This window comes from Hipposideros armiger, unplaced genomic scaffold (genome assembly GCF_001890085.2).
Source record: "Hipposideros armiger isolate ML-2016 unplaced genomic scaffold, ASM189008v1 scaffold_86, whole genome shotgun sequence".
Lineage (NCBI taxonomy): Eukaryota > Metazoa > Chordata > Mammalia > Chiroptera > Hipposideridae > Hipposideros > Hipposideros armiger.
This window is the reverse complement of record NW_017731436.1, coordinates 1,053,634-1,078,350: the sequence shown is the minus strand read 5'-3', so window position 1 is coordinate 1,078,350 and position 24,717 is coordinate 1,053,634. Positions and strand designations below refer to the sequence as shown.

The 24,717-nt window shown below is 40.6% G+C and overlaps 1 protein-coding gene across 1 annotated transcript in view; it reads left to right on the top strand.

Moving 5' to 3' along the window:
• ARID1B (AT-rich interaction domain 1B) overlaps positions 1–24,717 on the top strand; it is a 425,191-nt gene that overhangs the window by 154,493 nt on the left and 245,981 nt on the right. Inside the window, exon 5 of the mRNA XM_019644160.1 lies at positions 20,595–20,705. Coding sequence (XP_019499705.1) covers positions 20,595–20,705 — 111 coding nt within the window. The remainder of the gene's footprint in view (positions 1–20,594; positions 20,706–24,717) is intronic.

The window sequence follows — 24,717 nt, the reverse complement described above, 5'->3', positions numbered from 1 at the left end:
CCAATGTATGGAAATATTCTAAATTTGTAAATAAAGTACACACTTGGTAAAAATTAGTAAGAATGTTTTCTGTACTATTAAAGCTTTTTTTTTTTGCCTTATCTGCATCTTCTAAATTATCTACAATAAACATGTAATGAATATACTGTTTTAATATATTGGGTAAAGGATGTCACATGAACTAATTATAAAATATAAGAAATTACCAGTTCCAGCAGGTTAGCAGATTAGATAATCTAAATGTTTCTATTGATCAAAGGAATCTAAAATGGTGGCACAGTTCTTCAAACTCAGGGAAACACCCCGCTAATCCTAGCCTGTTGCTATAATCACTCCTCTGCATATACTGTTTTTCTCCTTTGCATATACTCTGAAATACATTGTGCCGCCTCTCCCATTCCATCTGATAAACCTACTACTTTAGCAGCCCTGATGAAATCCATCCCCCACCTGTTCCAGAGGAGTGGGGTGGGAAGGAGAGAAGGAAGATGCTGTTATTTTCTTTCAGTTCACCGCACTGACTTCAGATAACCTTTGCCCTTGGTGTGACTCCACTTTCCCTAGGGCTAGTTCACGTCCGTCCCCTGTCTTCAAAGCCCCCATTCCTCACTGTCAGCTGGTGAGACTGCTTCCTGTTTCACTGAAGAAATTCAAGCAGTCAGGAGAACTTACACAGGAACGCTGCTTCCCCTGGTGGACTGTTGAAATCTCCGTGTTGCCATGGAAGGCGTTCCCTCCCGTCAGAGCTTCCCTAAGTCCCTTCTCGAACTGCACTGTCAGTTTCCCTTTCTGTCCTTCTCATTAGAATTCAAGCATGTCAACATGCCTGTCATTTCTCTTACCTAAAGAAACCCAAAGCAAAATAAAACAAAAAAAAACACCCTTTCTTGACCCAAACCACTAGCCTGTTTCTCTTTACTGGCAGTCCCCATTTACTGTTATCCCTGGAATTTACTCCGTACAGCTTTATTTCAGCCACTCGACTGAAACAGCTCTTTTTAAAGTCACCAATGTTCTCCCTGTTATTCGGTCCAATGGGCAGTTGTCGTTCCTCCTTATCACCTGTCAGGAGCATTTGATGCAGATGATGGTATCTTCCTCCTTGAAGCACCTTCCTTGCTTGATTCCTGGGACACCACTCTCTGCTGCCTTTCCTTCTGCCTGCTGGCCACCCCTTGCTCTCCTTCGCTGGTTTTTCTTTATCTCCCTGACCTTTAGATGTTGGTCTGTGGTCAGGACTGTGTTGGAGCCTCTTCCCTTTGATCTTGACACACCTTACCTGCGTGATCTCATTCTGTCTCATAGCCTTGAATATCATCTAGAGGCTTATAACTTTCAAATGTGTTTCTGCAGTGTGGACTTCTATCCTCCATTATATATACTAGGGGTGCCAAAAAGTATACACATGACTTGTATTCATATCTTTTGTTATCGGTATACGAGGTCGGACAGTTAAGTTCACAAACTTGTTGCAACGATGTTGTTAACGTTTTTTATTTTTGACATCAGAGGGATTATTCATTATGAATTTGTACCAACTGGACAAACAGTTAACCAAATTTACTATTTGGAAGTGCTGAAAAGGCTGCATGAAAAAGTTAGACGACCTGAACTTTTCGTCAACAATTCATGTCTCTTGCATCATCACAATGCACCAGCTCACACGGCACTGTCTGTGAGGGACGTTTTGGCCAGTAAACAAAAATAACTGTATTGGAACACCCTCCCTACTCACCTGATCTGGCCCCCGATGACTTCTTTCTTTACCCAAAGATAAAGGAAGTATTGAAAGGAAGACATTTTGATGACATTCGGACATCAAGGGTAATACGACGACAGCTCTGATGGCCATTCCAGAAAAAGAGTTCCAAAATTACTTTGAAGGGTTGGACTAGGCGCTGGCGTCGGTGTATAGCTTCCCAAGGGGAGTACTTCGAAGGTGACCATAGTGATATTCAGCAGTGAGGTATGGAGCACTTTTTCTAGGATGAGTTTGCGAACTTAACTGTCCATCCTTGTATATTGAGTATTCCAATTTTAATACAGTTATTTCCTTTCTTAAAATGTGTATACTTTTTTTTGTTCGGCATTCTCCGTGTATCTGTATGCCCTGTTCCTACTCAGCACCACTAAATGACTGTGTCAGCAGGCTTCGAAAGTCAGTATACCCAAAGTAAGACTCTGCTTGACCCTCACTCCTTCCTCTGCAAACCTGCTCTTCTGTGTTTTCCTCCATCTTAGCCAATCCTTCCTGACACTTTGGTCAGAAACTTTGAAGTCTTCCTTGACTCTTCTTCTTTCAGAGCCATTCGACCCCCAATTCCATTCAGAATCTGAGTGCATCTTATTAGTTCTGTGGCTTGCTCCTTGGGTCAGAGCATCCTGGTCTCTGACTTGTGCTGTTCCAGTTGCTCCTAATTGACCTTCCAGCGCCCTTGTCCACTGCAGGCATTCTGCAGCCACATGCTTTACAGCGACTGCTGCATTCCACTCGTACAGCCCCCTTCACACTGGCCTCCTGGGTGTCTCTCAGCCATCGTGCGCGCATCTCAGGGATTCATACTTGTTCCCTCTGCTTGGCGTTTCTTCTCCCAGATAGCTGCAGGGCTTTTCCAAGGAAGACTTACTACCTTGAAGTCTTTGCTCAAATGATACATGTCAGGCAAGCCTTGCCCAACCACTCTGTATGAAGCATGGGGACCCCCATCTTCCTGTGCTCTTCACGTTACTGTGCTTTTGTTTTCTCCATAGCCCCAACCGCTGTGCGACATATTACATACTATTGGGTTGTCAGAAAAGTCAGGATGTATTTTTTCTCTGTTTTTCATTGCAAAAATGCGTCATGACTTTTCCGACAACCCAATAGTTTTGTTTTTTTATTATCTTGTTTTGTCATTGTTGTGTCCCCAGTACCAAGGTCAAGGGTTGGCACAAAGTAGAAACACGGTAAATATGATGAATATTGTTGACTTACTCAAAAAAAATTTTTTTACAGATTTTTTTTTGCCCACCCTTATTCGCAGTTTAGTGTTCTGTGGTTTCAGTTAACCAACATGGTCAACTGTGGTCTGAAAATATTAAATAGAAAATTCCAGAAATAAGAAATTCATAAGTTGTAAGTTGGGTTTAAGTAGCATGATGAAATCTCCCACCATCCCACTCTGTCCCTCCCAGGTGTCAGTTACCCCTCAGTCCAGCGTCTCTGTAGACACTACCTGCCCGATAGTCAGCCAGTAGCCATCTTGGTGATCAGATTGACTGTCCTGGTATGGCAGTGCTTGTGATTAGGTAACACTTATTTTAGTTAGTAATGGCTTCAAAGTGGAAGACTGGTGATGCTGGCAATTCATATGTGACACAGAGAAGGCCTAAAGTGCTTCCTTTAGGTGAAATGGCGAATGTGGTGTAATAATTAGAAATTTTGAGAGAAAGAGAGACTACATTTACATAACTTTCATTACAGTACATTGTTATGATTGTTCTATTTTATTTTTAGTTATTGTTATTAATCTCTTCCTATGCTTAATTTATAAATTAAACTTTATCATAGATATGTATGTGTGTATAGGGAAAAACAGTATATATATGTAGGGTTTGGTACTATTCACGGTTTCAGGTATCCACTGGGGGTTTGGAACGTATCCCCCCTGGATAAGCGGGGGGACGACTGCATTTGCTGGCACATAGTAAACAGACTTTACAATGTTGAAGAAGATAGTCATTTACTGCCAGCTATTTAGATTCTATAATATCTTTTGATATTGCATACAGTGCTTTGTTAAACATTTTACAGCTGACGCTTTTGTGCTCATGTGTGCATGTATGTGTGGGTCCGCACGCGCAAATGTTACCTTCTGTAAACAGCTCACATGGAATTGCTGGGTAATAGAACAGGCACATTTTAAAGACTTGGTGTATTTTACCAAATTCTTCTCCAGAAGGTTTTAACAAACAGTAATCCCAACCAGCTCACTTAAGTACATTTTAATATTTATTTTCCAGTGGTTCTTATTTGAAGTTATTTTGTTTCTAATAAGAATTATATATAATTGTTTTGTTTTTAAAGATTTTATTGGGGAACTGGGGGAGGGGAACAGCATTGGGGAATCGTGGAAGGGGAACAGACAAGTTGCTGTCCTTTTGTTCTTCAGTCTAGTTGTGGAGGACGTCGCTTCACTGGCCCATGTTGGTATTATCATTGCGCTCTTCCTGGGTGAGGCAGATCGGTTGCTGGCCATTGGATGGCCGCTCACAGTGGCTCATGCTGGCTGCTGGCCACTCACGATAGCTTATGGCAGCACACTGCAGCCTACACCGTCGTCAGCGACTCATGGCAGCCCAGCTCCAGGTCAAGCTGTTGTTTACCATCTTAGCTGTAGAGGGCAGTGTCACTGGCCCAAGTTGGATCCGAACTGGCGACCCTGCTGCTCAGAGCTGGTGTCCCAAGCCAACTCTTAATCAATGAGCCACTCGGGTGGCCTTATATAATTGTTTTTTGAGCCCCAACAATGTTAAAGAAACATGACAGAATTTTGAATTAGATGTAGAATCTGTGGTCATTGATTAACTAGATGACAGAAACTTGATTTCATCAAGGAAGAAATACACAGTTGGACATTTATAATTTTTTGGTTGACTGTTGACTTGACTCCTTAAGTCTCAGAAATTCTTATTGTTGCTTCAGTACCATGCGTTTCTCTTCTGTGCTTCTTATTTTCGGGGACAGAAAGAGAACTACAGTGTACGAATAGGCCTGGCTTGTTCTTCCTGTCATAGCGCCTCAGGAAAGCTCACTGCCCGTTCACCAAGCAGTTTGTATACTCAACAGCCCAACATTTTCTTCTTTAGAAAAGCACATATTAATTTTTTAAGACTTTAAAGCAAAGAACAGCTATTTGAAGAAGTTGCTTCCATTTTAGAGTGTTTTTGCTTCCTAGCTCACATCCTCAAACTGTTTTACCAAATATTTAATATTTTTGTACATAGGGTAAACCTTTAGTGCCGAATGTTTTTATTTTTTTGTTTTGTTTTAGTTTCCACTTGCCTTCCATTTCATCATTCTGGGTCATGACATGCAGGTTTGTCCCCAGGTTCGCTGTCCCCTCTTAGCAAACTCATTACCTCCCACTCTCGCTCCTTGTACCTACAGACCCCTCACCTTTCCTTCTACCTCGAATTTCGGTTCTGGGGAGATGCTGGAGAAGGAAGAGATCCTGTGTTCCGTTGTGGCTCACGTTTCTCCAGGACCTTGCACCCACTGCCTCCTAACGGATGCAGCTGTTAGGTGTGAAGGTCGGTGATCTAGAATCCAGTGACCTGGAGGGGTTGCCGGTGTGGAAACCCGACTGTCTGTTAATACCCTTCCCACTGACAGTGGCCGGTGCTGATTCAGCTCCCTTTCCAGGACAGTGACAGTTGGCAGGAATTTTATGGCTTGAAACTACACTTGTTTTCATAGCCAGAAAAATCTTTCTTTCCTTAGAGAAGATTTGTAGGAGGTAACTCCATTCACGTAAGTCCCAATTTATTTAAAGAGGAAAGAAAGACATATGAGGATGGATTTTTAAAAAGCCATAGTGTAAAGCGGCAAGAGAATTTTGCCTTTTTAGGTACGGTTGTTCTTCCAGCTGATAGAATTATCTCAGATTCTGAAAGAAATATTAGGTATTATGAATGCCTACTTCTCAAGGTATAACTATCTTTTTATTCTCTTAACCTTAGGTTTACTGGAAAAATTGCAAACGATAGAACAGTTAGGAAAAGCAAAAGAGAAACAGAAACCACTTATTGAACCCCTTTGGGCTCCGGAGTTTTACCTGCTGGAACCCAGGGATTAATAAGACTTTGAGTCTAACCAGAAGGAGCTCCCAGTCGAACCAGAAGGGTCACCGCAGGCAGATAATGACAGGACAGTGGGAGAGGTCGTTTGTGAGCTGCTACTGGGTGTTGGTAAAAGTGTCTCGGAGGAGGTCTTGAAGGATGAGTAAGAGTTCGCTGGCGAGAGAAAAAGAAATGACCTGGGGTAGGACCAACTCTTTGTTAGTGAAAGTAGAGGTAATGCCCTTCCCTCAATGACACTGAACTAGATTATAAGATTGGTTAAATAGTCAAGAGCATGTAGAAAGAACATATTAATTACCCTTGGAATTGGTGACTTACATTGCTTTTCCTCAGTGATTGAAAATGAAATGAAAGGTTATTGTTTAATAATTTTTTTTTTTTAACAGAGAATAGTGTTAGTTTGGCAGGCCACTGGGATCACTCGGTAGTTGAACCAAGTCGATGTCTATGTCAACATATGAGTTGGTAGATACAAGCATCTAATGTATATTTTTAAAAAGACTGCTTTATTTAGACATCTTTGTGGCCAGCAATTTTAAAAGAAGATACAGTAAACAAAGTAGTATTTGGAAAATGGGCATCATTTGAAACGGAGACCGCATTGGAGAATAAAGGTAAAATACTTTTTTGCTAACTTGCCACACCCAAATAAGTCACTGAAGGAGTTCAGAAGTCACATTAAGAACGCTGGTGTTGGTCCATTGTGGTATACACATTTCTCAATTGCTATTGTTATTTGATTATCCTCATCTATGTTCCTTCTTATTTCTGTGACAGAACGTTAATTTATAAGCCGCTCCTTATTCTGCAGCTTTTGGGGAAAATTAACCGTAGAAGGCCTGTGTTAAATCACTGACGTGCTCATCATTTGTTTTATAAGATTTGTTATAAGAGCAAAGACAAGGGCATTTATAGTCCGTTGCCATTAATTGCTTAGCATTCAGATACCAACGCTGTAGTCTGTTAATTAACTTGATAATAAACACTTTTGGAACGCAGATTGATAAAAATTATTCTTTGTTTTAAAGGAGATTACTAGCGAAGCCTTGGGTTATATTTGAATTTTGAATCTCCTCCTTTCTTCTTGCTAACCCTATTTGCCGTTGTCTGAGGCTTTGAACCATTGCTAGAGGGAATTTCCTTTCAAGTTTAAAGAGCTTGTGAGCATCTAAGGAGAGAACTTTTAACTTACTTTCAGGTCTGAGCAGGGCCCACTCCTGCACTGATTTCTGCTTGTTTTCTTGAGTAACCACTTAAAGGCGTCTAGGACGTGGGTTGGAGCCCGCTCCTGGGAGCTCTGAGGTGGTGCTAGGGTCTGTCTGCAGGATCGGCAAATGGCCTGGATGGTGGGCTCCTGGCTGGGGCTGGCAGAGGGCAGGAGGCCGGGTCTGAGAAAGTGGCAACCTTCCTCTCTGCTGCTTTTGTCCTCCCTTGGGAGACAGAGTAGTAGTATATTAAAAGCTTAGCACTAATTTGCTGCTTTAACAGTTTCAGTTCATATAGAATGGTCAGTTTTTTGTGTGTCTGTGTGTGTGTGTGTTTGTGTGTATGTTTTGCTTCTTGTTATTCCAGAAAGCTTCTTAAATAAGTAAATAGAAAAACTACTGAAGAATGAAGAAAAACATTTTGAGAATGTTAGAAGGTCATTTGACATGAGTGTTTTGCCATTGTTTTCAGTTGCTGTAGAAATCAGGGTGATCTAGTCCGTTGCAACTGTGTCTGCCTGGCCTTTGCTTTTGTTTCATAGAAGTGGAGAAAAGCACGAGAAAAATCCTCAGAATTGGTACAGATCTCTTCCACCAATAAATCATTTTTGACTGTGTGATGGAAAATGTTCAGCATTTACTGTTATTATGTTTTGGATTATAATTGGGAATCTAACTGCATTGGGTTATAATTTGATAATGCCATTCATTTTCATGTTTAAAATATTTTTTAAAAAAATTTTCTATTTCAAAGGAAAACAAAATGAAAGTGAGGAATTATATAATACTAGCAATATTTTTAACACTTAATTTCCTTTAAGAGGGTGATGGGAGGTTCCTCCTGAGAAGGGTGGCCTGGAAGGCCCTGGCAGCCTGGAGTGTGTGAGTAGTCCAGGCCTGGGGCCGGGCGGCTCAGACGCTGTTAGGCATCTGCTCAGCAGGGCATCGGGCATGTTTAGAAATACGCGGAAGATGAAGTCAGTGGGTCACAGAAGAGGAAAATCTTAAATTAAGATATGTTTTATTGAAAACTGAAGAAAAACTTCAAACACATTAAGATCAGGATTTAGTTTTAAAATTAGCTAAGCTCCACACCCTGCCTTGTGTTTCTAACACAGCTGTAATAGTATGTGAGCTTCCAAAGCTTTTTCCTCTTCCTCCTTCTTGCCCCACTCCTTCACCTCCATCCCTAGAGATGGAGCACGGACTTGGACCAGATGTCTGACGTGTGGGTGCACTTGGGACTTGATCTGCTCTTGGCTGCCCAGTCTCAGCCTCTCCCTGTGTGGGAGGGGGTGTTGTGTGGAGCGGGGGGCGCGCCTGCCCATGCTGTCCTTGTGCCCCTTCCACTTCCTTTCCTTCCGGATCTGTGGATTCCCCCTACCCCATCCCCACCCCCCCAACCCCACTGGAATGGAGGAATGAAGTTGAGGATAGAATAGAACATGCAATTAAAAGTATCATCGAGGGCTGGCCGAGTGGCGCGATGGTTAAGAACTGGCTTGAGACGCCAGAGGGCCCCGGATCGGATCCCACATATGAGGGCCAGTGACACTGCCCTCTACAGCTAAGATGCTGAACAACAGCTCAACCTGGAGCTGGGCTGCTGTGAGTCACCGGCGATGGCGTAGGCTGCAGCCCCTGTGGCAGTGGGTTGCCATGGGCTACCGTGTGTAGCCAGCAGCCAGCAGCCAGCGTGAGCGGCCAGCAGCCGCAGTGAGCGGCTGTCCAGAAGCCGGCGACTGATCTGCCTCGCCTGGGAAGAGCGCAATGATGGTGCCAGCTTGGGCCAGTGAAGCAACGTCCTCCACAACTAGACTGAAGAACAAAAGGACAGCAACTTGTCTATTCCCCTTCCAATTCCCTAGCACTGTTCCCATCCCCCCAATTCCCCAATAAAAATCTTAAAAAAAAAAAAAAGTATCATCGTGGTTCATTATACTATTTCATACAGTCCTCCTTCCTTGATATTTAAATTCTAACACAAGGGAGATTGGGAATTTTTCTCCCCCCTGCTTTTTTGCTACTCTCAACTGCCTTCATTTGCCTTTAAATGCTCGTTTTAGTTTGTTCAAGTATGGAAGATAAAGTAAAACATAACTTTATATGCCACATAAAAGTTCCTTTCATCAAATCTTTGATTTTAAAAATTCTTAGAGTAACAAGCTCTATGTATAGTGTATTCTCGAAGATTATCTGCAGATGTTTGAAACATAGTATTACTTATAGAATTTGCTAGTGTGGGCAATGAACACCTTTTTTTTCCTGGAAGGATAACAGAACCAGCCTCAGTTTCCTGGCTGATTTTCCTCAAAGTGCTGGAGTTTTGGGGATAGAAATGGATTTGTGTTTCTGCATTAGCCTTGGGAGGTAAAGGCAGGGTAGAGATGGAGATGTAGGGAAAGGGGAGGCCAGTGGGTAAAGAATCACCTGGAGCGTTAGCACTGGTAAGTTCTCTTACTCAGAAACTGTTCTCTGCGGGGGAACCTGAGAACCTGCATTTAACTCTACAGGCAATTCCCATGCATTCCAAAGTTGGGAGCCACTGGGGTGCAGGAATGTTAACCAGTGCTTTCCGTTCTCTCACTCTAGTGTGGTCCATGGATATTACCTCACTTATTAGTACTAATCCTGAGGCATAACCTGAATGGGGTGGCCTATCACCTGTCTTACTTCCCTTGAAGATTAGCAAAGATGATAGTGATTGGATGCTAACTTCTTTTAAGTATAGTTTTTCCCTCATACTCTGAAAATGAAGGCTGGAATGGGGAATGAGAGAATCAATTTCATAGATTAGATGATCATTTGAACCTCTTTTGAAAGTTATTAAAGCCACCTGCTCATAATAAAAAAATCAACAGATCCTTTTTGCTTCTTGGATTTTTAAAGCATTGTTGATACAGTTCAAAACAACAAAATCTTCTATAGCTGGCTAGCTTCCCTTGTCTTTTGTTATGTTTTTACTGCTACTATGTTTAATCTAGCCACCTTTCTTTTTTTCCTTTATTCCCCCCCTTTTGGTTCTTTTAGCTTTCACTCCAAAGGCAAAAGTGGGAAGTTCGCCACTTTTAAAAAGTGATTCCCCGTACAGCTTTAGGGATGTGTTGGTAGGATAGGCTTGAGGCAAAATCTTTCTGGCACTTTACTTCACTCTCATTGGCAAAAACAAACTGTCTACCTGTTTCTACAGCATTTGGGTTTCATAAATTATGTTTCAACAGGTTGCTGTCATGCCACTTGTGTCCCTCATGCTATTTCTTTAATGAAAGTATGTATACAGTAATGCGAGCTGTCCTGTCTAGGTAGCTTTTGACACTAGAATGACTTACTTAGGCATCTGATTCATACAGATATGGGTTGGATACTAACTGATTTGGAAATGTTTTACTATTTATATTCTTATTTCAGTGATTTAGATAAAGATTATAATATTGAATGCAGTTATTTGTAGCTAATCTGGTTTTTAAATCTTTATGAAATTATTATTCTCTCAATTCTGGTGAATCCCATTTTTGATATTGTTATCCCTGTTAGTTCTTGACCATTAGCTGTTTTGGGGTCCTTGAGAATTTGGTAAAAACTAAAGATCCTCTTCCCAGAAAAATACACATTGCACAAAATTTGCTTTAATTTCAGGGGAGTTTTCGAATCCCTTTCGTCCAGGTTAAGAATTTGGGCCCTAAATTTGAGTTTTAGTCCCAGAGTCCAGGGCTCTGGCTCACGTGCCTGCATTGGTCGACTCCCTGGTCTGGGGAGGAAGGGGTTTGGATTTTGGCAGTAAGAGTCAGCTCTCAGATGTGAGATGCCAGCCACTTATGTCAGAGCTGTTTCCGCAACCGCACTAAGACAGAGGGCCATTGCTGACCTCAGTGGGCTAGATAGACTCAGGTGCCTATGTTACAACCATAGAGGCCTGGTGAGCTAGACCTTGTTAATGAGACAGTCAAATTCCACACTGAAGATGCTAGGTAATGGCATCATACCTAAAACCCCACATGGAGCAATTTCTTAATTATCAAACTTTAACACAAATGTCTTTAGTCAACAGTTCTCAAGCTTTACAAGCAAATCTGGGAAGTATATTAAAAATTTAGATTCCTGGACCCCAGCCTCAGGTCAAAATTCATCAGTTATGGGCTAGAGTCCAGAGGTGAGTTCTTGTCCAGTGGGAGGCCGAGTGGGAAGGTAGTTAAATGCATAGACTCTGGAGAAAGAATATATTGGTTCCCATCCCAGCGCCACCACTTGCCAACTGAGTGACATTAGGCAGGTTATTCAAGCTCTGTGCCTCAGTTTCTTCATCTGTAAAATAGTACTTATTCCATGGGGTTGATGTCTAGACAAAAAGACTTTGTTCACTTAAGAGCGTGCCTGTCAAATGGTAAATGCTGGATAATTGGTAGCTGCTGCTGTCGTCATCACCATTATCACGGCCACAAGCTCAAGTCCCAGTGGTTCAATGACAATTTTTATTCTCATCGTAAGTATTAAATATATAAATAACGATAGGTGATACTTCTCGAACAGTTACATGTTCCAGACAGTGCTATTGTTTAAACGTAGTCTCTCCTTTAATCATTAATACAAATTGGGAAGGTAAGTCCCTATGTCTTGGTTTTATGGATGAGGAAAGTGATTCTTTAGGTAATAAGTTACAGAGCTGGAATTTTTTTTTTCTATCTCTCTATGTGTGTATATTACAAAAAGCACAGCTGAACATTTATGTGGCTCATTTAAGTTTGTGAGTTTATTAAAATAATCTATTAAAAACCTTACTTACATTAGCCCTTAGTTTTTTGAGTACTTCCATATTTCTCTTTGATATTTCAGGATATGTGATTTTAGGCAACCCTGTGGCTGGCTTCCTTTCCCACTCTGCGCCCCCTGATAGTTTAGGAAGAAGTTTTTGTGAAAACTGAAAGAAAACCAAATAGAAAGAAAGCTTTTGTAAATCTTGAGTGCCAGAGTAGTGGCCCTAACTTGCTTAGCGTAGTGGCGACAGCTGCTCTCATGGTGGGGCAGCCTCTCTGTTCTCCAGTCCTCTCTGTTCATCTTTGCTTCACACGTCCATGCTGCTGCAGCCTCATGTCTCCTCGTAAGTCCTGTGCCATAGTGACATTCATGTTGATGGCAAACTACAATATAGTGAGGAATCTGCTTTCAATAGTAAAGAGACTCATTAGTGAGAGAATATCATCAAGTAGCTTGTGCAAGCTTGTCCTTTTTTTAGAATTGTTTTTAAAAATCTGGAAATTATTATTCCTTTAAATTGATAGAAAATAACATTATGACTCCAGCATTTGAACTCATCGGTATGCATGGTATATTAGAATATGGCTTTTTAAATATAAGCTTAAAATCTGCCTGTGGAATCAGTAAAATTCCATTGAGGTTGGGCCATGTGAATTTTAAATATCTAAAATACTTTTGGATAAAGGAAGGTGCAGGGGAAAGAACTGATATGGACTAAGAAGAATTAAAGTGATTTACCATTTTCCTGAACAGAAGCTAATCATGATAGATAAACCCCCATCAACCCCATTCTTTGAGCACCGTGTGCCTCAGGTACACCTTCATGGGGAGGAAATGGAGGGCATACAAATATTGTACCTTCCCAGGTGAGCGCAATCCAATATGGTTTCAAGTAGGAAACTGAACTCAGAAAATTTGTTCAAGGTTGCACAGCTAGTGAATAGTCTTGAAGTTGGAATTTGAGCTTGAGTTTGTTTGACTTAAAGGTTCATGGTCTTTGGGGAGATCTGTGTCAGGAAAAGGCTTCCTGGAGTCAGTGAAATAGGAAGCTGGGCCTTTAAGAGGCAGGTCCAAGCTCAGGCTAAGCAGCTTAGATTCAGGCCAGGAGCTGTGATCAGGACACCTTGATCAAGAGAGGCGACTGAGAAAGGATCACTGAGTCCACAGGAAGGACAGGTTTTACCTGGGGGATACAGGGGAAAAATGAAACTGGCAAGGTTAATTAAACAGTAAGCAAACATGTTAAAGATAAAACGGGGGAAGGTTAAGAAAATATGAAAGAATAAATGTTCAATGCTTCATGAATTTTCTTGGGGGAGAGGAGGTGGCCTTTGAGGTGAAAGCCGGAGTCAGCACCTCAGCCTCAGTGGGTTCCTGAGTTTGTCTTTCATACCATTAACTCCTTTTTTGTTCAAATGAAACATTTCAAGCATAAACACAAGTAGAGGGGATCCCCGCGGCCCCACCACTCAGCTGTCAATAGTTATATGGACACAAGTTGCACCTACACTCCTTCGCCCCACCTCCCACCCTCAATACTATTTTGAAGTAAATCCAGACATTGTATCACTTGATCTGGAAATATTTTTGTATATCTCTAAAAGCTACAGGGCTTGAAAAAGAAACATAAACATAATACAGTTATCCCATTTAAAATACAGTTTTTTCATATAGTTATTCAGTGCTCACTGGTAGTCTCAAGTGGAAGAAATATTTCTGTTTAATTTACATTATGGGGTAGTTTGAATCAAGATCCAGATAAAGCCTGTCTTACAATTGGTTTATACCTTTTTGTTGCTAGGATTTTCCTGTGTCTCCGTCTGTCCCTCTCTCCTTTTCTTTTTTCCATTTCAACTTATCTGTTGAAGAAACTAGGTCACTTGTCTGGTAGAGATCCCCACAGTTTGGGATTTGCGAATTGATTCTCTATGGTTTAATGTGTCCCTTGGTCCTTTTCATTTCCTATAAATTGGTAGTTAGATACACAGGCTTTATCAAGCTTATTATCAGTTCGTTTGGGCAGGAATATTTCATCGCTGGTGTGTTCGTGAGGAGGAGTAGAATGTCTTGATTTTTCTCTTTTTTTGATCGCACTACTGATGCTCGCGTAGTCTTTCCCCTCCCTCTTAATTTCCAGTTTATTTTTCTACTGCATTCCTTTGCAGTCATCTTTTTGCCTTAAGACTGCCAGTAACAAACAGCAAAATGTGTTTTGTAGCACATTGCTACCAGGCAGTGTAGCTGTTAACATGATAAATATTCTTGGACACGAGCCCAAGTTTTGTTCAGTTTTATGTGTTTGTCCTCATACATTTATTTTTGTGTTGCTGTGTCTAATTCTAAGTGTGAGCTCCTCGAAGCCACTCCGGCAGTCGTTCACTAGGCTTTTACTGAGTACCTGTCAGTACTTGGCACCAGGAAACCAAGAGGAAGTAAGAATCTAGTTCAGGAGATACACAAACAAGTACTTAAAATGCAGCCTTGTAAATTCTTTAAGAGGAGTCGATCTGGAGTCGGTGTGAGGTGGTTGTTTAGTGTGATGGCGGAGCTCATGTCTAGCAGGATTTTGAGGACAGCCAGATGCTTTCCAGACGCAGAAGGAAGGACATCCACTTGGGACCACAGCTGAGTCCGAGAGAGCTGCATGTGCAGACATGTGTCCTGTGGGGCCCGTGGGAAGCTGAGGGGTAAAGGTGAGGATTTGCTTAGGCCCCCGGGAACGCCAAGGTGGAGCCGGTGCAGCAGCTGGAGGAAGTTTGGCGAGCTCGTCTGTACCAGCCCAAGGGCTGTGGACTCCATCCTGTAGGCACAGGAGGAGGCTGGTCCAGGCGGTAGCACACGTGACCACTCGTACTTTAGTAAGTCTGCTCTGGGGCACCGTGGGCAAGAGGCTGTGGTGGAAAGGGGCCCAAGTAAAGGTGCTGGCACGGGAAGGGGAAGGGGATGGACTGGACAGTGATTGGGGTTTGCTAAAGCGTCCGCTGTGTGTGAACGGTGACAGAGATCAAGTTTGAGGAGGACCATGAGGAGAGTCATTTCTGGTCATGGTGAGTGCATGGGGCTCTACCTACAGATGGAGATTTTCAACATGTAGTTAACAGTATATGGGACCCACAGCAGAGATTTGGGAATCATCACCACCTGGGGTCAGTGTGCAGTCTTTGAAGATCTGAGGGATGGACACCAGCTTTTAAGGGGCAGGCAGAGGGAGGAGCCAGCGGAGGCAGGAGGCCTGGCTGTCCATCAGACTCTGGACTTTAAATAAGGATTTGATAATGAGTGTCAGGGAGCGTGGCCTTGTATTCAAATTCGTGGGAGTTTTTTATTTTAATATTTGTGATTCATAATATTATAATTGAATGTTTTGGAAGTATCCTACATATAAAATACTTAAGGTTCATAATTTGTGAAAGGGAAATTTAGGAAGATATTTGGAAGCCTAAAATAATTTCTTTAAAAAGTTAAAATTACATTAAATCCTTATTATGTAATAGTGTGGACAGTCCAGTTGTCTCTGACGTACAGTTAGGGCGGAAGGGAAGGTGGTTGGTTCATCACGCTGACATCCTAGCACAATGCTCAGGCACTAGCTGTGCAAGTTGAGTTACTCCTCAGGGTATAAAGCAAGACGGTACTAGGGACTGTCCCGGCCAGCACTGTTGTGTAGAGGGGCCGTGCACAGCACCGCCACAGAGCCCTGCCTGCCACTGTCCTTGTCAATGATGTTTCCATGAGGGCATTTCCGACGAAGCAAGGGCAGTGATTGTGCCATTCTTGAAGTGGATATTATAGATTTGTATTGCTTTCCTTTGGAAAGGATATTTTAAACTTATTTAACTACACGCGAAAATGGAGCGGATAATAGCATGCCAAGTTTCTTGAGTGAGTGCTGATTTCCTGTGACCGTGGCAACCCTGTGCCACCATCAGGTGTGTCCTCTGTGACGAGATCCATCCTCCTCCTCTGCCACACGCCTTGCTCGGCAGTACCGTTTCTGCTCCCTGTTAGTGGTTGGAATTGATGATAGTCGTTTCCAAAGCAGGGAGCAAAAAGGAGCAAGAAATGATCCTGACCTTAGTATTGCGGGGTGTTGTCCTAAGGCTGCTCAGGTCCTCAGCACCTCAGGCTGGATTGTTGCGGCAGCAGCAAGTGGCATCTTCCTCTTCCTGGCACTTCTGTGCTCCGTGTAATTACTGGAAAAACCTTTCTTAAATAACGAGAATCACCACGTATTCCCGATCCAGACGCCCGGGGCTGCCTGGAGCTTTTTGTTTCAGATCTGAAGCTCTGCAGGACTGACGGTGAAGACGGTGGCTCCGGGGCTTAGTCCCTGCCCTCTTAGTGCCGCTGCCACCTGTCTAAATTCTTGGGTTTTCGTGTTTTTGTTTCTGATTTTTGGCTACTATCTATCAATCCTGCCACCTCTTCCCTGCTTTGGCCTTGCCGCTTTTTATAATGTGGTTAGGCGTATTGTAATGCTAAGGTAAACACCTTTAGTAACACTTTGTTCTGTTCCAAAATGATTTACTGTGAGTGTAAATTGACACTTCCTCTAAGAGCACTGTGCCAGTTTCTATCAAAATTTTAAATGTACCAACCCTTTGGCAGAAATTCCACTTGTGGAGATTTTATGCTACAGAAATATTTCACATGAAGATGTACACACAAGGATGTCTGTTAACAGTGCGATATGAAGTAGGGGAAGGCTGGGGACAACCTAAGTGTCCATCACTAGGGGACTGGCTAAATCAGTCACAGCACTGACAAATAATGCAATACCTGTAGCACAAAAAAAAGAATAAAGCAGATATTTGGTGCAGATATAGAATGAGTGCTGCAATATATTGTTAAGGGACTAGAAATATGCCATGTACAGAAAATATGTCCCAGTTGTGTTTAAAGGAAAGAGGATTTAAATTCGTATCTCTACTTCGATGCATCGAACAGTTGTTAGCAGTGACCTTTGAGGAGGGGACCCTGGGACAGACACGGCAATCTTCCTTTTCATTGTTTAGCTCACTGTATCTTTCAAATTCGTGCCATGGAAATATTTTCCCTTTTTAATTTTTAAAAAGTGTCCTTGACATTTTATTCTATATTTTCTCCAAAGTCTCGTGTTGCCATTAGTACTGAATACATTTTATTATGAGAGAAAACAGAAGCATTCTTGCCTTGGCCTTTACAGCTGTGCGGCAGCTCTGATCTTAGTGCGCTTCCTTGCCATGTAAGTAGGACACCAGGGTTTCCTTTGCGGCCATACTTCACCCTGTCAGATGTTAAGTACCCAGCAAAGGGAGTGGACCTTACGTGGCAGTCAGTAAATGTCCAGGACATTTGTGAAAAGAAACACCCAAGTGCAAACTTCTGAAACAAACTTGTACACACCTCTACCCCAAGCTTCTTTCACACTTTTGGTGTTTGTGTGGGAGGCTCCCTTTTTACCTTTGACTCATAATGTAAAGAAGGTTAAAACCAGAATCCATCCATGGTTACAAGTTTGTGGGTGAGATGAAGAAAATTAATACTGATAGAAAACCTTGAAGGGGTAAACACATTCCCCTGTGTGGTTCCCCGGCATTGCAGTACCGGCGTGCTCCTCTCTCCGAAAGCAGAGTTTTCCTCGAGAACCTCTCCTGAGCTGAAATAGTGTAAAGCAAAGAAGTCATCACCTTAGGACACATCTTGCTGAAGATGAAGCACAGATGCTCACAGACACCGTTCAAGCTCTGGGGGATGATGCTGAGATGCTGAGTGTGGCTCCGGCCCAGGAGCTTGGTGGGGCCACTCTCCTTGCTGGGGTGGGGTGTGTGCAGCCTCTAGTGCCTCGCTGCAAAACAAACACTGAACGTTATTTTCACTTTTTTTGTTTTGTTTTGTGTGTGTGTGAAAGTGAAAATCCTCTTCAGATTTGTTTTGGTTATCAAAAACAGGTACAAATGTTGGTCTTTTGAAAAGTGAAGTGTCATAAAGTGAACTTTGGAAAAGCAGGGGTTCCCTTGTTATCACAATATGACATTCTTTGAAACAGGCGTGGCTTTGTGTATGTGCGAGCATGGCAGATGAATGCAGTAATAGTGTGTGTGTGTGAACCGGTGTACAAGCTCGTCTTCACTACTTAAAACTTGTAAATAACCAAAGATGGCCGGGATGTTTTAGAAATGTAAAGCTGCGCTTAGCTGTTTGTTTATAAAAGGTCATATTGACCATATTTCTGATGCTGACGTTGCCCTCGTATTGTCAATTAAATTTCTTATTCCTGCTTTACTCTTCTTGAGGTGAATATAAGTACATACTAGAAAGTTAATATAGCTCTGAAGGGGAAGAGCTCAGGTTTGTTATGAGAGATAACTTTTATATCTTTATTAAAGCTGCCAAGCGAAGACTTTATAGTCCCAGTGTAAGTAATATAGAGATGATGATTGTTTTGGGTTAAAACTTGGTACTTTTTCTGGATGTTCTCTCAGTTAAATTAATCCTCATGTTCACACATAAATTGAGGAAGAACAAGTCCCATTTTCAACGATTCTCTCTAAATTTTATTTTGGTTTTGTTTTCAACTGTATTTAATAATTGAAAGCCTCTTGTGGTTAGGAATAGTATAGTGTTTGAGACGTTGGTGGAATCTACTTATTTTGAACCTTTAAAGCCTTAAAAAGTGAAATGTAAAGTCATAGTGTGAAATTTTCTGAGGACCTGCGTAGTCCATTAGTCCAGTGTCACTTATGTTAGAGGGGACGGCACCCAAATTGACATGTGTATTCACTACAGTTGTGATGGGCTTTTTCAGCTCTTAAAAATCAGTTCCTTTAGCTACAAAGAGAAAATAAAAGGAAATGTAAGAGGCTAATAATAAACACAGGGCATGTGAGCCTGTTCCTGTTTCTTAACTGAAGTTTACTAAAAACAGCACCTGAGCACCGCCTGCCCATAAGCTGTGCTCGCGCACAAGCCCGTGTTTGAGGAGCGGGCGGCTCTGCTCATTTGTTTGCCTATTGTGAGGCTGCCCTGCACCTTTGTGGGGGGGTTTGTAACCGGGTGAAGGCCCCTGAATGGAGGCCTTGTGCCCTACTTGATTTGAAATCCTTGCTGTTAATCTAAAAGACCCTGCAGGGCACCCAGCGGGAAGCCCGTGTGACAAGTGGAAGTCTGGGATCCGGAAGAAAGTTGGTGTGGGGGAGGGGGCGGAGAGTGGTAGTAATCTTCCAGCCCTGGCTTTTGTCCCCCACAGCCTAATGGTTACCCTCCACTGGCAACCAGATTGAAGAGCTGCCCTTTGAAGCACTGAATGTGCTCACTGAGACCTCACCTCTTTTAAGATAAAAACCTGGACAACTGGGATTTAAATCTCTAACAAAAGTATACTACTGACTGGGCGTTATACAGTACTGCAGAGGTTGTGTATCTTGACTAAATGATGTGTGTGTGTGTGTGTGTGGATTTATTTAATGGGAAGAGTTGCCTGGGAATATAGGCTTGTTGCTGAGCTCTTGACTTAGCTAGCGCCTGTCTGTCAAAGGCAGGTTGCTCCAGCGCTGGGCCGGTTAGATCCAGCCTGTACAGCTGGTTACTTTGTAGTACTAGCTAGTGGTCCAGTTTCTTGGCCTAAGAAGCCGTGCAATTTTAAGTGTATACTGTGTGAGAAAGGGGTGGGACAGCAGAAGCTTTTTATATGGTTTCAACTAATAAATGTTATTTTTTAAAGTAAACATTGATTCTCAAAGTAATATTGAGGATTTAGCAGGAGTAGAACTTGTATATCATGTTTCTTTAATTCTAACACTTCTTTAAAGTGACAGTGAAAGGGAGAGAATTTTATTTTTAAGTGATATTTTCCATTCTTTTTCCCTCTCCAATCAGAAACCTGTTCTTCAACTTTGAGTGCCAATTAAGACATGCTGTAATAAGTATTTCACATTCTGTCCTGCTGTGTGACTTCGGGTGTAAATGGCGCTAGGTCGGTTAGGAGCTAAGCGTACATAGTTAAACAGCTAGAGACCTGGTATATAGTAAGTTGCTGTAGTGTGGTATTTGGTTTGTATAACACTATTTCAGCACAATACTGAAACCACGCAGAATACATCCTGGAAAAGTGTTCGACAGGATGCCAGAAAGGCCATGTTAATGATAAGTTTCTGGTACCTCAGCAGGTTTTTGGGGTGTGTTTTGTTCCCCACTGCTGTTTTATTCTTTATTGTGGTTCTCTGGAAACTATGCCACGTGAACATATGGAATTCTATACGTAGTGTTTATTGGTTTTGTAGAAACCCCAGGATACTGTGAACTTAATAATTATGTTGTTTTGTGGGTTACTGAGAGGGCATATTAAAAGTCAGTTGATAATAAAGTTTTCATTAATTATTTTAACATTTTCAACTTAATATTAAAGGCAGTTCAGTCCAAATCAGAATTAAACAATAAAACAAGCTTTTGGTTTGCTTTGGTTTAAAAGACATTTTGGGGGGGGGGGGAATGTACAAGGGGTTTGGTTATAGCTTACCTCCTTCTTCATCTTTTCCTGCTAAACTCAAATACAGTCTTTGGTTTGTATGGTCCCATAATAAGTTTAGTTACTAATTATATGTATGTTTTTGCTCTTGATGTTTCACTACTTTTTTGTCTTTGTTTTTGCTTTTGGTAAAGTATTTTTAAAACGATAGCTATAATATATTTTATATGTCTGCTTAAATGTCACATGAGTCGATAGTTTGTGATAAGCCTTCACTTCGTTTTGGTTACTGAAGAAGCTTATAACTCATTGAGGTATTTATGAAGTGCTTTGTGTTTGTATTTGTTTAGGACCTTTCTCAGGAAGGCTATGGAACTAGGTCTCAACCTCCTCTGGCTCCTGGAAAACCTAACCATGAAGACTTGAACTTGATACAACAAGAAAGACCATCAAGTTTACCAGTAAGACATTAATGTGCTGATTTGGAAATGTAATGAGTTAAAGACTAAAAAAGAGCTATTGTTTTGTTCTACGTTATATTAAGGCTTTAGGAGAGAAGTTTTTAGATCGCAGATATATTTGTGATTTATTTTTTTTTAGGGCTGCATTCTTAGGAACTATGTAGTCTTGGATAAATTCAGTTCATTTGTAGGTGTGCCTCTGAGTGCAGTTGGAAGATTTTATTTGGCTGATGGGTTTTGTTGCAGAAAGGTGTTTCTGTAGCACAGTTGCACTCTGTTTAGCCTGGTGCTTTCTGGTAGTGATACAAACCGAAGGTGTCTATATGAGTCAAACATAGAGGAATTCCCACTCAGCAATGGATGTAAATGAGAGAAACCATCTGGTGGTAGTTTGAATTTTTTCTGGGTCTTGATGTAACGAGAAATCATCCAATCCTTTTTCACCCAAAAGAAAGTATTTTAGTTTAAAATTGGAAAAAGCAGCTTATAAGTATTTCCACCAGTGAATACTGTATGGTGGTTGAGATACATATTGAATAGAGTAGTGGCTGTATTATAGGGTATCATGTTGATGCCCATAAATAGTTCATCTGTGCTTAATTTGCCTTTTTAATAGGCAACTAATTTAAATGAGGTTTTCCTTATAAACTGAAAGAATACATCTGTGCACAATTTTATATTTTCTTGTTAAAATATTTTTATTTGAAGAATTGTTATTGCTTAATCTCTATTAAGAAATTTTATTTAAGATGGGAGTTTAGGCTAACCACGATATTAAATATGTTCACATTAAGTAAGATTTATTATATTACTCCTAAACATTTGCAAACAAGCATTTGTAATGAATGTTACACATGACATTGTGCATGCATGCCATGCCCTTTTCCAACTTATATGTAGCCTTAGAGAAGAAGGTAAGTGATGGCTACAGGAGGCCCAGTATCTTTTTGTGAATTTGATGCACATGTTTTTGGAACTCTAATTTTTACAGCTTTTATTTCTATGGTGGAAGGTGGGTGAAATTTATTGTATGTTTTCAGTCATAATGAAGTATTTATTGTGTAGTTACGTGGTTTTTAAAGGAATGAAAAAGGTGATGGATTCTGTGTTTTATGTTGTAAGCTTTTTTCTTTAGCAGATAATTCACAGCTTTGGTGAGTGAGTGAGTGAGTGAGTGAGTGAGTGAGTGTGTGAGTGAGTATATGTAAACACTATTGATAAGTGGAACATTTGCTGAATATTTGGAAATTGGCTCATGGTTTTAGGAATTTAAATTCATTCCTGGGAATCAGGTGGACAATGAATTCCACTTTTCTTCTACCAGATATTTCGTGTTTTAAGAGAAGGCCAACTTTGTTTGTCATTGGCTGGTGATGATACTGTCATACAGGTTGGACATTTTGTTGTATATGATACAGATTTTCTGGGTAGCTACCGCATAGTTTGCAGTGTACTGCTTTCTTCTAGCCATTGGAACTTTGGTGTCACTCACTAGGCTATGCTTCTTTTCATGGCTCTGCATTGGAATGGGAAGTGAACATTCAGCTAACCCTGTAGCCTAATTAGGGAGGAAGTGAAGTGTGGTTGTTCCAGAAAACTGACCAAAGAGTTCTGCTCTGGGATGGCGCTTTTTAAGTTGATCTATTTTAAGAAGTGTCAATATATTCATCAATAGTTTAAATTTTCTGAATTGTTCTATTTGTATACATGTCACAAAATGGCTTACTTTCTTCCTTAATCTTTACCTTGCCTACTTTCCAAGAGGATTTGTTTGCTCATAATATAAATTTTCTTATGAAACTCTTAAAAAAAATGCCCTATTGGTATTTTCTTTCTGTTTTTGTAACTCACAGATAAATTAAGATGCTGATTGACTCAATAACATTTCAGTAATGTTTTTTTTAGAGAGCAAAGTTTCCAGGTTTTATGGTGAGTATGTAGAAGCAATAGTCACTGAGCGAGGGACAAACCCTAGATCAGCTGGTGTACCTTCCCCTGGGGGAGGGGGGGACTCCTCCCCCGCCCCTGTACCATGAAAATTGGCTTGTTAGAATGGATGTTAGTGCAGTACTTTTCTCTCAATTGGCTTTATTTGTGTAGAAAGTTTCTATATGAAGTATACAAATATATTTTTCTTTATGTATGTTGTGCACAATTAAGATAATTGTACAGTAGTTTTGGGGAAAGATATATTGGTATTCTGTATGGCTGATATTGGTATTCTGTATGGCTGTAATATCAAGTATTTTTAGTGTTACTTTTATTAAATATTTCAGGTCTCTAAATTGGCTGATTTGATACTGTAGGTACTGTGAAACTATATTTGTTATCACATCTGAATTTGCTGTTGGATCTTTTGTAGATTTATGCTGTGTTTTCTTTCCCCTTTCAGGTGTCAATAATACAAATATTTTATTTTTATTTAAGGTGAAAGGCAATACATCATATTTGTAATCTCTAGTTTTGTAATTTGGAACTAAGGAAATTGTGGGCATTACCTGTACATGTAAAGTGTGGTATAGTGATTCTAATGTGTAATTAGTAAGTCTGTCTATTTTATATGTGACGCTAAGGAGGAACCTTTTTCAAGTAGTTATTTCCGAAACTTTTTGCTTGTGAGATAGATTTTGTAATATTTTTCTACATGTGTGATATTTTCTGTAGCATACGTTTGTTCCACTGTTCACTTGCCATTACAAGAAGTCAGGACCTTTCCAGTATCCTCATGTGGATCTATAATTTGATCCCTCAGTTAGGTGTCCCCTCACCATTGTTTTACCTGGTCTTTGTCACAAATGCATGTCACTAAGGTCTTGGTGATCTTCAGTGCCGCATGCAGTTGTTTTTCCCGCTGACTTACATCTTCAGATCATCCCCATAAAGCAAATGACTGATAAATTAATACTTGTCCTCCTGTTGCCTCGGGGCTATGGCCAGTAATATTTACTTTTCATTTAATGCTCTCAGACCTAATCTCAGAACAAATCTTCCTATAATGTCCACTTATTTCTATACCTCTTAATCATACAGCTGTCTCCTTGTTGACATACATTAGTGTACATATTACATGCCCTTTGTATTACCATTATGAACAAATCTGAGCATACAGCATGTGATATACAAATTAGTTTGAAGAGCTCTGTCTCTTTGGAATATTATCACTTAAAATTTGCTCAAATTCTGTGTTTTTTTTCTACTTCTAATTTGGTTATGAACCGAAGCCAGCATTTAAACAAAATAAACAGTGGAAAGGTCTAAAAAATGCTATAAACTTAACTTCTTTATTTTATAAACATTGAGTACATCTCAATTTACATTCTAAAATAACCCCCCAAATATGATTTAATGTAGTTGTTGAGTCTTTTGTTATATTTTCATCTCTTGGGGCACGTACTATTTACCCTTTTATTGCAGTTATTTTTATAGCTGTGTTGGCCTCCATTAGACTAGGATCTTTTCAGAGTGTTTATTATGTTTTATTCAGTAAGTATTTTCCTAATAGAATTTATGTAAAAACTTTTAAATACATTCTTCCCCCAGTTTCAGAATTTTCTTTTAAGTGCTTAAAGGAGCTTTTCCATGGTACTGAATTGACACCAGGAGAGGCTGTTCTCTGTGTGCTACAGATAGGAATGGGTTATCAGAGCGATCTCCGTATTGGCAGTGTGCCTTTCTTCTTACAGACATTTTCTTTTATAGTAAAATTGCACTTGAGTGTTAACTTGGTAACCTTAAGCTTTAAGAGAAGAAGAACGGGGTACTTTTGGATAATTAAGCTAAAAGGAGTGTGAAAACATTCTTTCTTAGTAATACATATTTTTTATTGTAAAAATAAATAGACAGAAACAGTAATCATAATTTCAGTAAATATGTATAGCACAGATAGATATGTTGTTAATAAAATATTTATAAACCTGTATAGAAAAAAACAAAGGTTTGATTTTTTTCCTTCCTTATTCTAAGCAAATAGTGCTTTATCCTCCAGGGATCTGAAGAGTTGTTAAATATTCTT